Raw genomic sequence first — 14,242 nt, 5'->3', positions numbered from 1 at the left:
AATTGGAGTGTTCTGGCCTCACTGAGGAGATAAGATGTGAGCTGATAGATTTGCATCCTTTCTGCCACTTCCTGGCCTTGTAATGTTGGACAGGTGACTTCTCTGAATTTCAGTTTTCTCATCCATGAATTGAAGATACTTACTACCTAGAAAAATTGTGGGGCTCATAGAAGTAAGCAAGAGTAACAGGTTTTGACACATATTAAATACTTAGCTAAATAGTATTAGTGAATTACTCTTTTTTTTTTTTTTTTTTTTAAGTAGGTTCCATGCAAAATGTGGAGCCCAACTCCAGGCTTGAACTTGTGACCCTGAGATCAAGACCTGAGTTGGGATCAAGAGTTAGATGATTAACTGACTGAGCCACTCAGGCACCCTGCAAATTACTATTTTTATTAGTCAAGTGTAGATAGTCCTGCAAAAGGATCAGGAGGCAATTTTGTTCACTGTGTTGCATCCCGCCCAGGCCATCTCTCCCCTGTTGGCAAGCAGAATCACATCCCGAGGCTCGTTTTGCTAATTTGTGTTAAACAGCTGGAGAAACTCCAAAGGGAGGCTTGGTCCCCACTAGCAGGACTGTTTGTCAAGCTGGTTGATTACTAAGGGTGCGAGTCCCAGTTCTGAGATTTCTGCCTCCCACAGAATTGACATGCTATCTCTTTCAGGAACCAGATTCTAGTCCGAGGAGAAGACTTTCTGGACTCTCAGGAACTGCATTTTAAGAAGTTTTCCATTTTTGTTTTTCCCAAATGTAGGTCAAAGCACGAAGTGCAGGAGGAGTAGCCGAGGGGAAACAGATGTTTATGTTCATTTCATAATCGCAGGGCCGGGTGGCTGTGGAAGAACAGTACATAGCATCCAAGACGTCCAGAGCTGCACCAAAACCACCCCCAGGGTCCTCGGCTCCTTCCTGTTTTTGAAGACTTCTTTGCTTCTTCCCCTGAGAGGAGGTGTTCTCGAATTTCCCTCAATGAGCCCGCTGAAGATCTCCCAGTCAGGCCAATGATTGGCCTTGTGACTCCTTTATAAGTCCAATGGAGTGTGACTGGAAATGAGGTCTGTCACTTCCAGGTTTGGCCCATAAAACTTTCCATTCGAGTTTATCCCTGTTGTTTCTCATCCGACTGGCTAGATACAGATAATTTGAGGTCCCAAGGGATGGCAGGGTCACAAGATGGAAGGAGCCCGGGTGTCTAAATGACTAAAATGGAGGAAAGTAGCCCCACTGACTTGAACACTTGCCCAGGACCATAACATTAACAAGGAACACTTTGCCACGGTGTTAATCCCTTACATGTTTGTGTTGGGTTAGCATAGGCCAACTAACAGTGGCTTTTTGATTAATGTTAATAGCTCTAAAACTCTACACTGATTATGATGTTTGTGTACTGCTTCGTGGCCTCCACTTACTTCTCTACAGGTTATTTAACCTTGGGCAATTTGGTTAATATCTTCGCGCTTTGATTTCCTCATCAGTAAAATTGAGAAAATAAGACACCTCATAAGATCATGGTGAGGAAGCAGTGAATCGATGTATGAAAATATTTCAAATATGCCTAAATCATAGCAAAGACTTTGGAAGCTACTGTTATTGTTGTTAATACACATACTAGTGACACTTGAGTTTCATAATTAATATTACTACACTGCTTGTTGGATCACACATGGCCATAATGGAACTCAATACTAACACGGGAATGAAGAGCACCAGAAATAAAAGCTGTATTTCACAACAAAGACAAGACCAAGTAGATACACATAAATCAGGTCCTTTTGTTTCATGAAAATTGAACACATTCAAGAAGCTGGTGGACTTCAGAGCTTTCAGGAACAATGCCAGGCCACTCTGTGACTCACAGTTGGTCTCTCTTGAATTCATGATGGAATTTATCCTGCCTGTGTTACACCCAGAAAATTAACTGTTTGGATTCTACTGACTAACCCAACGGGTGGCATGGATTTTTGTATGCGGGAAAGTAAATTTTCAGCATCATATCAGAAACTGCAACCTTTCACAGAGGGTAGAGCTTCCATCATAGGTCCTGGCAATCTTGTGCTCAGAATTAATGAGGGACAGCATTTTTTTTATTTTTATAAATTTATTTTTTTATTGGTGTTCAATTTGCCAACATATAGAATAACACCCAGTGCTCATCCCATCAAGTGCCCACTTCAGTGCCCATCACCCAGTCACCCCCCCCCCACCTCCCCTTCCACCACCCCTAGCTCATTTGAGGAACAGCATTAAGTTGAGTTTCCTCACCTGTCCTTTCCCAAGAGGCCTTCTGTTTATTGCCCATCTTCATGCTGCCTTTGTCAAACAGGTCAACTACATCCAAAACATAAACGTCCAATGTGCTGGGCCATCCCTGAGCCAAATTTGCTATTTGTCTCACACTAAGAGGGAGAAATGGCAGATTTTGAAAAAGCTATTCCAGAAATAAAATACTGTTTCCCTGAAGCCCAACCTCCGTGGGCAGGTAGGTAGTAAAATTTATGAAGGATTTCCTAGCCTGGAAGTGAAGGGAGTCAGGCCATGTGGAACTAAGTGTCTTGGTCGCAGGGAGCCTGAATTGGTCTCAGTCCTTGGTTAGTTGCCAGCTAAAACTGGAATGTAGGAGGGCTGGGAACTGCAGATGCAGTTTCCGGTCCTGGGAGCATGGTTTTTTTTGGGGAGGGGAGTCACAGATATTTAATTTTCTTTATCCTTCTTCGATTCTTCTTTCTTAGTCCTAAGAGCTGCAGCTCATAACTTACCAGCCCTCCCGTTTGCTTTGGCTTTCAGAGTGTAAGCTGTACCCTGGAAGCCTCTGACCTGTGCTTGCTTCCAGCAGCATCTCAGGGTAGACTGTGAAAGGAACTGTCTCTGTAAATCTCGCCACTACACCTTTGGTATGGCCTCCAAGGGTCCAGAAAAAGCATCGGCCACACATTACACTCTCTCTAAAGGAGATATTGGAGGGCGTTGGATACCTATAAGACTGTGTTTTTGAGCGTCATTGCACTTAGAAGGAACAGAGTGAGTGAGTCTACTGGTCCGTGCTTGTCTCCTCTTATGCAAACTTCTTTTATATTTTTGTCTGAGGTTAAAATCCTGGTGATTTATTTCATAGTCCCATGAGAGTTGTTTCAAGTTTCCTTTTGGCTTACAGAAAATGAACCTCATCCATTCTCTAGAGACTCTCAAGTGTCTTCCGAAAGAGCAAAAGAGACACTCCCAAATGGGTAGAACTATGTTACAAACCTTTATAAAACCATGATAAGCCCAGGGCTTTGTTTTTATTTACTTTCTATCATTTTGTTTTACTCTCCACCCCTCCCCTTGCCAGTGGATTGGACAGTTTCCCTTCCTGCTCTGGCCATTAAGGTTATGATTCAGTCTACCTTGGACTGATCACCATTTAATTAGGTAGAAAAGTTAGACTTGACTTTCAGCTCTCTGTGAAACAGAAACAACTTCCTTTTACATCTCAGCTGATAGAGCAACCAGATTTTCTCCCTTTCCATGAATCATGTTAATTTCCTGAATAGGCAGCTGGATTTGTAAACAGTGACTTCAAAAATGAGTTTTGCTTTGTTTTTAAGATTTTATTTATTTATTTTTGTGTGTGAGAGAGGGAGAGAGAAGGCATGAATGTGCATGAATTGGGGGAGGGACTGAGGGAGAAGCAGACTCTTACTAAGCAGAGAGCCTGATATGGGGTTTGATCCTAGGACCCTGAGATCATGATCTGAGCCAAAGGCAGACACTTAGGTGACTGAACTACCCAGGTGCCCCCAAAATGAGTTTTGAAACACAGGTGGCTTTTGACAAACTCTAGGAGAGGTGAGTGATAGAAGAAAGAGCCACAGACAAAATCAATACTAAGCCAGAGGCTGATAGAAATGGTGAATGAGGTACACTGTGCCCACAATCCAACCTGACCAGGCTTATTTGACAGTCGTGTACATGAACATATCATGAACATGATCTAACTTGACATATAATCTAACTAAACACAAAATGGAAGTGTTGCTCCTATGTCATATGTTATGTGAAACATCACTTGATAATATTTTATCCGTGAGGGGGTTGTCACAAAACTCAAAGTTCAAGAAAAGATAAAGATAGAACAAGAAATGTGATTGTTCCATGGTAAGCTGTGAAAGCTCTAAAGGTTCTTAGGACATCTTGAGTCCTCCTAGAAGGGAGTAGAAAGCAGGACCCAGAGATGTTTCTCAGGCTCGCTTGTCGAAAGCATGAATGGCCCTATCTCTCTTCCATCCCACTGCCCCTAATTTGTGGTCCTAGTCCTTAGCTGAATTTGGGATTACTCTGAAGCATACTCTGTATATAAGAACTATAAGTTTGAGTGGGCCACTCAAAATTTAGGTAGGCTTGTGAGTGTAATGCATATGGAGCAATTTGCAGCTCATCTGTTTCCAAATGAAATTTACACATTACAGGATTACATTATTCAACAGATGTGACATTGGCTATTGGGTCAAGAAAACTCATCCTATGCTACAATTCCAGTAGACATAAGATGATACTTGTGAGCAAAATAGTTCAAAAATAGAATACGTTTACTAAATTTCTAAACATGTTCATTGCTAAAGATTGGACCAGCAGTTTGTTCATTTATTCAACAGTTTCAATGGACCAAAAATTACCTAAGTTCTAGAGGGACAAAGGTGATTAAGACAAACCACTTCATTTATTCAATAACTATCTATTCAGAATCAACTCTATGTTGGGGTCTTTTTTTAAAAGCTGGAGATAGAGCAGTGAACAAGACAAAGTCCTTGTCCTCATCGAGTTCACATTCAAGTGTGGAATAAAAATGGTAAGCAAATAAATAGAAGTATAATGCCAGTAGTGTGAAATGTCATGAATAAAGATGTATCAGGTAAGAGGTTAAAGAGTAACTCGGTGTGTGTGTGTCTGTGCTTTCATGTGTGGATGTGTTAAATAATGTGGTCAATTAAAGCTAGAGAGGATCCAGGGGAATAGTGTCAGGCTGGGGGAAGAGCAAGTGTGAAGTCTTCAAGGAAAGTGAGATATCAGAGTATTTTAGGCATACCAAGTTGGCTGGTATGGCTAGGGAGAAATACTGAGGAGAGTCAGGAGGTGAGGGTGGAGAGATGACAGGGGCCAAGTCATGGAGCACCTTGTAGAACATGATGAATGATGGGGTCTGAGTGTGAAGGGATTGGGAGATTTGAGCTGTGGATCACCCCCTTGCCAGCTGTGTGGAGAACTGACTAGAGGGGGGCAAGGTTGGAAGCAGGGAATTGAGAGGTGATTACAGTAGTTTAGATGAGAAACGATGGTGACTTAGATGAGAGTGACACAATGGAGGCGCTAGACGTAATGAGGTATTTTGGCTGTTGTGCTGATCAGTAGTAGGGGTATTGTCATAGGAAGAAAGGAGCCAAGGATAGTACTGAAGTTTTTGTTCTCAGCAACTGGGTTCAAGATTGTGGTCATGTACTTGCATGGGGAAGTCTAAGGGAGGAGTAGATTGGGGGAGTTAAAGAATTTTGTTTTAACAGATTAAGTTGGAGATGCCTATTAGATATTCAGATGGACATTTGGATATATGAGTCTGGGTCTCAGGGGAATATTGGGACCAGAGATATAAATGTGGTAGCCATTGGTATATAGATAATATTCGAAGCCATGAGACTAGGTACAACCAACTTGGGCATGAACGTAAATCGAGAAGGGAACCGAGGGACTGAACATTGAGGTTTGCCAACATACAGTGGTTGGGAAGAGATGGAGCAGGAGATGGAGAGAGATTTGCCAGTGAAGGGAATAAAAGCCAGGAGACATTGTTATCCCAGTAACCAAGCAAAGAAACAGTCTTGAAGCCATCCAATCCAGTAAGATAAGAATTGACCAGGGGATTTGGCAAGACACGACCTTCTCCCTCAGGAGCTCAGAGCAGAGTGGGAGTAAGAAAAACAAAGAAACAGGTAGATTGCTCTATGTGGTATAACTTGCCTTCTAGAAATGTAAGCAAATTTCTGGAGCTGTGTTGAAAGTGGAGCAAGGAATTCTCCTTATGGAGCCAAGGAAAGAGGCCTGGAGGAGATGTACATTCGGGCAGAGGGAAAATAACTAAGATTCATAAACCTTAAATATTTTTTTTGGTTGGTCATTAATTGTTTTTATAATCACTCATGCAAAACTGCTATTTCCCCTCCCAATTTAATACTCCACTTCTATTACTTTGTGCATATTTATCAATTATCAATACACATGATTACTATATTATAAAGACAATACATACATTTCATCCTATTCCTACTCTATTTGGAGGATACTTTTAGAATTGCCATTTTCCTTTGTTGTAGTCTCTATCTTTATTTTAGAGGTGGGGAGGAGGAGAGGGAGAGAGAGAATCTCAAGCAGGCTCCGTGCCCAGCACAGAGCTGATGCAGGGCTCCATCTCAGGACCCTGAGATCATGACCTGAGCTGAAACCAAGAGTTGGATGCTTAACTGACTGGGCCACCCAGGTGCCCTGTAGTCTTTATTTTTTTAAAAAATATTTTTCCCTTTTTTAAAGACTTTATTTATTCATAAGACAGAGAGAGAGAGAGAGAGAGAGAGAGAGATAGGCAGAGACACAGGCAGAGGGAGAAGCAGGCTCCCTGCAGGGAGCCCGACTTGGGACTCGATTCCTGGTCTCCAGGATCAGGCCCTGGGCTGAAGGTGGCGCTAAACCTCTAAGCCACCCGGGCTGCCCCTTTTTCTTTTAATTACATTCTTTTTTTTTTTTCTTTTAATTACATTCTAATTTCCTTCCATAACTGTGTGCAAGTGTAGAGAACTTATTCTTAACAATAATAGATGGTATGTACCTAACACTTATCATGAGAGGCACTGGTCTAAGAACTGCACATATATTAATTTATTTTGTTCTCACAAACACTCCTAATACCAATGTTGTGTGTGTGTGTGTGTGTGTGTGTGTGTGTGTGTGTGATAACTGAGGGACAGAAAGGTTAAGTGACTTGCTCAGGCCACACAGCAATGGCAGTGCTAGTATTAGGAGTGAGCTCTCTGACTTCAAAGCCCACCACCTTAAGCAGTTTTTCTTATTGTTATATCCCTACTTTCCCAGGGTGGGCAGCTGTTAGGGAAAAATTTTCCAGGGGTAGTTTCTCTTAGACATAAGCTGCAATTTTCTAAAGACTGGGCAATTCAGTTGCTGCTTGTGATTTCAGAATGGGCGAGTAGGACCCAGGGACTGGATACCTGATACTTGTTCACATAAGGAAGAGAGCATTAGTTCTTTTACAATTGACTGCAGGATTTCAGGTAACTGCGTAGGGCTTTACAGTCAATCAGCTCATATATGGGGAGGCTGGTGGTACAAGGAGCTTGTCTTTGTGATGGAGAAGATCTCCTTATGAATGGAAATGTTCACTTCATTATGATCCTAGATATGTGAGGCTCATGGCTTCATTTCCTCTACAAACTAACTGAAAGCAACTGGGATGATTGTGTACTTAAAAAGGTACAAAGTGTAAATCAAAGCAACAGTGTTGGGAAATGCCTACTATGCGCAATGTATGGCTTTGGGTAAAGTGGCTGCAGTTTCTTGAGAGGTAAAATCATAGAGCAGCCAAAATCTTTAAGATGCTTTGACGCACAAATAACAGTAAGTATATAGACAATTGAAATATAAAATAATTTCATCTTTGTGGAATCCAGGGGTAGTCCAGCCTTTGCTCGATCTCGAAAAATTTTTTTATAGACTGACTTTATCTCTAAAGATGGTTTTATCCTCTTTCTTTCTGAGAGACTTTCTTTATATAGACTGATAATTGGTTGGACCAATAGATGGGGATCAGGATACATCATTTTCAAAAGGACTTGAGGTCTCTTCCTTTAGCAGACTTTGCCCCCCCTGCCCCGCCCCCGATCTAAAAGTTTTTTTTTTTTTTCAAAGTTTTTGAAATTAGGTACCAGCCAGTTTTCCTTTCCTAGCAGAAAAGAGGATGTGGAATAAATAATTTGGTAAGATGTTTCCATGTCAAGTATTTTGGTAACTTACTTAGTTACTTACTTACTTTTAATCTTATTAGGCTTTTTTTTTTTTTTTTTTTGGTTTTGGTTTGTTTTTCTTTTTATTCTGTTTTCATTAAAATATTCTTCTCTGGGCGCAGTCATTATATTTTCAGAAAAGCTTAAGGGAGCCAGCCTTAAAATTTGCTCTTAATTTTTACAAATATAAAACAACCTTCTGGGAAGTAGATACTATTTTCACTGTGGTACTCTCCCAATCTGCTATGTAATATTGTCATAAATCTTGTAACGGTAGGAGAAGGAGGAGACTTAGGTGATTGTTTAGCTCTGGAAAAGAAGCTACTTCCTAACAGAGAGGATTTCAAATGGCCACATAGCAAAGCCAACATTCACACAGGTTTCCTGTGGGCCACTTCCCCTTTGCTGAACCTGACCCAAAGCCAAGGTGAAGGAAGGGAGAATTTCCTTTTATGAAGTCTCAAATCTCTGATAACTCACCGAAGCTGATTATTTTGTTGAAAAAAAAAAAAAAAAAACCTATAAAGTTAGGCTACTGTAAACTTGAAGAATTTCATGAACTTGCTTTTGAAGAACAATATTTGCTTTGGAAATGAAGAGAAAAAGTAAGAATCAACATGGAAAAATTGAGATAAGCTATCCCATTGATAAGAACACCTACAAACTTTAGAACACTCAGAAAACAAAAGCAACTGAAAAGATTAAGTTGTGGTGGCTACCTTATTTTAACTGTCACGCCTTAAAATATTTTATGTCCAATTTCATCCTTTCTGGACATACTTTAAAATGATTCAAATGAAAAAAAATAAAATGATTCAAATGTTATTTTTATCTTTTACCTTAAAAACGTACTAATTAAAAATGTTCCTTTTAATTCAAGATACATACTGCCTAATGGACACTTAAAACCTTTTTGTATTCCTCCCTCCAATATTTCGTATTCCTCCCTCCAACCGCCCCCCCCCATCTACAGCCCCAGGAAAATAAAAAAGTACAATAGTACAGCCACCGATCGTTACAGAAAAATGAGTGTTCTAATGTTTGTTCATCTTACCATTTCATTTATGAATGGCATGGGGTACATATATGAAAAGTGGCAAACTTCTTTCCCTAGTTGTGTGGTTAGTGGTGATTTTTTTTTTTTTTTTTTGGTAAAAAAAGAAAAAGTGTGTTGCAATCACACTACATTTTAGAACGTTTGCGTAAAAAGTTAGCAATCTCCAGGCGCACATGGAGTGAAATCTCTGGCGCCAATGCCTGGAGAGCAGGTCCAGGGTATTTCCCCAGTGTTAGTCATCCGATTTAAGGGTTTAGGGGGGGCGGGGGGAGGAGTGTTAGGATGCCAATCGATGTAGGAATTGTCCTAATAGTTCCAGCAAAGACCTTGGCTGTGTGTTCCGCTCCGGGACCTGGCCACTGCCGGCCCGCACCCCACACTGCCTGCTCTTAGAAATCAAGCAGGCCCCTGTGAGTTGGGGTGTGGCCGCCCGCACGGTGCCCCCCGCCCCCGACGCAGGGACCGGCTCTCCACCTTTCCTTACCTGCATAGTGGTCAAACACCGTGGGCACGTACTCCTCTGGGAAGGCGTCGTTGGCGTAGCTCATCAGCAGGCAGGTCTTCCCCACGGCGCCGTCCCCCACCACCACACACTTCAGCATCTTCTTGTCCTCGGTGCCACCGCAGCCGCAGCTGCGGTCGCCTCCCTCCGGGCAGTGCATCCCGGCGGCTCCAGCTGCGGGGACCGTGCAGCCGCCTGGGTCCTCCGGCTGCTCCCGAAGCCCCTGGAGCGCGGCGGGCGGCGGGCGGCGGGCGGCGGGCGGCGGGCGGGCTCCGGGTCACTCTGCCTCGCCTCGCGAGCCTGGGATGGCGCGGACCTGGCCCGGGCGGCTGGCACGTGCCCTCGCGCTTACCATACTGGTCAGGAAGGGCAGCGCACGTTTGGGAGAACGCTCCAAAGCCTCTGTCCCTGCTCCCCTCTAGTTTGAGCTAAGAAGCCCCCATCCTCTCGGAGTTCTGGGGGCTTGCTGGCCGTCTAGGAATGCCAACCGCCTGCGCTTCCCCCTGCGCTCCCCCCGCCCGCCGGCCGGCCGAGGGCACGTTGGGATCCTGCTCAGCCTTGCCCCCTTTCCCCCTTTCCCCCTTCGCATCTAACATGGAGGGAAGCTGGGCTTTTTAATGGAGTTTCCCCCTTGCTTCCTCCAGCTTGCGAGTGTCAGGAAATCATGGGTTTCCTGCTGCATTCCATATTAGGATCAGTGGGCTGGGGAAGGCTGCAACAATGGGAGCTCTGTGTGCGTGTGTTTGTACTTGTGGGGAACGCTGCCAGGGCAGGGAGTGGGAAAACACTAGGGGTCCCACTGCAGACTCAAGCTGTCAGACTTCCTGTTTCATCTGCTGCTGGGGAGGCTGTTTGCCTGGGGCTGGCTGGGAAGAAGCTGACGACAGGGGAGTGCTGTCCGCCCCAGACACAGAGGGAATGGTTTAGGGGAGCAGAGGGAACCACACCAGCCCGGTGCAGGATAACATATGACATCATCCCTCACTGAGTCACCAGCGAAAAGCTCTGCAAAGTAGAAATGGACAGTTCTGCCCATATTTCAATGAGGGACCTCAGGAAATCCATCCAGGCGAGAGAGAAGAAAACCTTCCAGAAATCCACCGTGTCGAAGGGAAACACTCTTACAGATCATAGGTATAATATGCGTGATCAAGTTTATGAGCTGCCGCATTTGAGCACAACACTCAGACGTGTACCCAGACATAAACATCTGTATGGTTGTAGCACATAAGAAATCAGCCAGACACGGGACATTTGCAGCTTCTTATTAGCGAATAAACACACATGTGCTTGGCTTACGCTCTTGGAAACGAGAGTACGCAGGATGGCTTCCTTGGTTTCCTTCAGGTCCCCAAAATGCTGCTTTTGCGTGGACAGTTTCCTTCGTGATTTACTCCTGTCTCCTTGGGTCAGCCTGGTCCTCTTCCATTACAAAAGAGCCATTGGCAGCTAATTTATTTGTCCATTGGGTTGCTCAAAATGAAGCCCCCTTGAAGCCCTGTGTTTGATTAATGTACTTGGTCTTAGAGGAGATGTGGAACTCTGCAAATGATTTTGACAAATGGATCAAGTACTTTTTTGATGGGGGGAATCTCTGTTAATTTGAGATTCATGAGCATTTATTTTTCGAGCATTTAGATTATCCGATTGACTTGAGAAGGGTTTTTTCTTTTTTTTGTAGAGGAGATGGGAAAGAAGTCTGTTTTAATAGGCGGCTAACAATAATATATGCAATATAATAATATACAGTAATATAGAATATGTAGCATTATAATGTGTATATATATATAAAAGGATACATACTCATATATGCTACAGTGTAACAGATATAGCCCCAAATTTCTTCTCTTTTAGATTATAGTAACATTCGCCATAGTGCTTCATATTCCAGTATTTTTTCCCTAGGCTCTGTTGCCATAACAAACAACTCCCAAAGCTCAATTATTTAAAGTAATATGTATTTCTTGTTCATATTGTTATCCATTTTGCATATTTTTGTCACCCTCATTCAGGGATCTAGCATGGTGGAGCAGCCACACTGAGAGCATGGATGATCACTGTGGCTGGAGAAGAAACTAATGTGGTCAAATGGCATTGGCTCCTAAAGCTTCCTTCTCACAGTGACATTTCTGCTTGTATTAACTGGCCAAAGCGAGTCATATACCCATGCTAGGTTCAGCAGGGTCAAAAGTATAATCCTACTATGTGCCAGGAAGGAGGGAACCAGATATTGGTGAACAGCCTGAATGGTTTACAGATAGTTCAGACAACAGGGATAATGTAGTTAGTCGAGATTATGTTAGCAGTACTAAAGTTAAATTCTTTATGTTTAATGTCACTCAGGAGCATTTGAAATCACCTATGACTGCATGTGATTTATACAATTTTATTTTCATTTAATCTACCCGAAACATCTGGAATATGTGATAATAAAATCGCAACTTGAAAACTTATGTTTTTCTTCTAGAAAAAACCCTCAAGTGTGAAGGTGGCAGCCAAGCAAATCTGTTCAGAGTGGTTGACAATGCCAGGAACCCCAAACTGAAGGTGATGAACAAGACTGCTTTGAGCACAATGTGATGATATGTGCTTGCTAGAACCTTGAAGGGGTTCTGATTTTGACTTTCTCCCTGAGATCATGCAGTAAATATGGCATGGAGTAAATATTCCCTTCAATATGGAGTTCTCAAACAATGGCTGGCCCCACACTTACAAATATGCCTGGGCTCACTGAACACTTGGCCTAAGAAAAACTGAGAAATTGGATTGGATGAAATTTAGCTACGTCTATGTTTAACCTTAAGTTAAACGCACAGATATTTGAGTCCATGCCAATTGATACTTGATTACAAATTGGGACACCTAAGAGTACTGAAAGCAGCCAGTTACAGTCTTTACCTTCTATTCAGAGGATTGGCAAATCTACCAGATTGGCTTGTATGCAAAGATGGGTCATGGTTATTGAGATTGTTGACTATTTCCCAAAATAAACTTGTCCCATCACTCTTTACTGCCCCCAGACTGAATATTTATAAGAAAAAAAAATGTTTGAGACGTTTATGGAAAACGGCCAAAAAAAAAAAAGTTAAAGTTTTAATAGCCTGCAGATTCTATGGATCACATTGCTCATGTGGGAATAAATCTTTTTAAATATGAAAAGATTGACTTGAGCCAGAGTAACAAGATTTAAAGAAAAAAAAAAGTAAAGATAATTCAGCCTTGTTTTTATAGATCCATGAGTCCATAGAACTGTGACTGCTTTCTTGTCTAGGTAGAATGGTCAAGAATATACTTTAATTCCAAAGATTTATGGTTATGAATTTAGAAGTGGTATGAACACCATTTACTGAAATAGTTTCAACCGGATGCCTGTATTTTAAGGATCTTGGCCATTTGAATGACCAAGTGGTGGTTTCGTAGCCATTAATTATTGGTTTACCTCGAGCACCAAGTTTATACAAACTTACCAGTACGTGGTGAAATCTTGTTGGGTGATATTTCCTGCTTTTTTCTGAGTTCTCTGTTCCTTGGCTCCCTCTTGTCCTCTGAGCTTTGGCTTCACATGAATTTTCCCAAATGCCAGCAGAGCATTTTTGCATGGAATTCTGACTTCTCTGTTTGCTTTCAGTTTTAGTATGACTTTAATAAAAGAGCCCAGATTTTTCTCCCCTATTTTTTTCTTTTGTGCTTGAAACTAGAAGTTGTACAGGGAAATAAGGCAATTGGATCAGAAACTCTGATTCTGGATTAGCCACTACATAGGAGAATGTTTTGACTCCAGCCTCAGGAATGTGGGATGTGCTGTGGTTACGGTGATTCTGAGATGTCCAGCCCAGTCACAAGTCATCCCCTGTTCCACAGGAAGCCCTCCATGGGGCTAATGTGAAAGTCAGACTGCTGGTGGCCAGGTGGGAGAAAGGAAGGGACAGCATGGTTCTAGCAGTTCTGACCCAAATGTCCCACTGGACCTAACCCTTAAGATCAGTTGGGGCACTGCTAAAACTTCACAGGATGTCCTAGGACTGGCCTGGTCTGGAACAGCTGCTCCCCAAGAGGGATGAGTCATTATTATAAGGAACACTCATATATTTGTGTTTTTTTAATCTTTCAGACCACCTGTACTCAGCCTCTGCTATTGCCCATGTTATAATCATGTCATGTGATATGATATAATATCATAATCATCTATCAGCCACATTTTCTTGGATATGATCTTTTTATAGGTTTAGAAATGGCTTTCTTTCTTTTTTTTTTTTCTTGGAGGATTTTTCTTTCTTTGCTGAATCTCTTAATTTTGATAGAAGTAGTTACATGTGAATCTCAGGCAGATGGGGACTTCTTTTTGTCCTAGGAAAGAAGAGGCTGATTCGGTGAGTAATGATAAAGGTGTGTGTGTGTGTGTGTGTGTGTATGTGTGTACGTGTGTATGTGTGTGTGTTCTATATTTCACTATTGCATATCTTAACTCTGAACACAAAGTTTTGTCCCAGACTTGTGGATAATCCATTAAAAAATGTTTTTTTGGTCTCCCTCCATAGAAAACTAGTAGTTAGGGATCTTTCCCACTAGCTGGAAAATCTGGAGATAGCTAACAGTTTGGAAAGAAATTTCCCATTGATTCCTGATTTTCCAGACTGATAGAG

The 14,242-nt window shown here is 42.2% G+C and overlaps 1 protein-coding gene and 1 long non-coding RNA gene across 5 annotated transcripts in view; one reads left to right on the top strand and one right to left on the bottom strand.

Annotated features, from left to right (window-relative positions):
* The window catches only part of RHOJ (ras homolog family member J), a 79,422-nt gene extending 69,129 nt beyond the window's left edge, over positions 1-10,293 (bottom strand). The window contains exon 1 of the mRNA XM_077909565.1: positions 9,582-10,293. Within this exon, the coding sequence (XP_077765691.1) occupies positions 9,582-9,759 (178 nt within the window). The 5' untranslated portion in view covers positions 9,760-10,293. The remainder of the gene's footprint in view (positions 1-9,581) is intronic.
* Positions 9,415-14,242, top strand: part of LOC144320707 (uncharacterized) — a 91,006-nt gene continuing 86,178 nt past the window's right edge. For 3 of the 4 annotated variants that reach the window (XR_013386312.1, XR_013386313.1, XR_013386314.1), the window contains exons 1-2: positions 9,415-9,651; positions 12,067-12,146. This is a non-coding gene — a long non-coding RNA (uncharacterized LOC144320707). Of the gene's footprint in view, positions 9,652-12,066; positions 12,147-13,500; positions 13,970-14,242 lie in introns of those variants that run through there. The other variant, XR_013386315.1, reaches the window with a different exon arrangement.

The sequence above is a fragment of the Canis aureus genome, chromosome 9, assembly GCF_053574225.1.
Source record: "Canis aureus isolate CA01 chromosome 9, VMU_Caureus_v.1.0, whole genome shotgun sequence".
NCBI classification, from domain to species: domain Eukaryota; kingdom Metazoa; phylum Chordata; class Mammalia; order Carnivora; family Canidae; genus Canis; species Canis aureus.
This window is presented reverse-complemented; position numbering and strand designations above follow the sequence as displayed.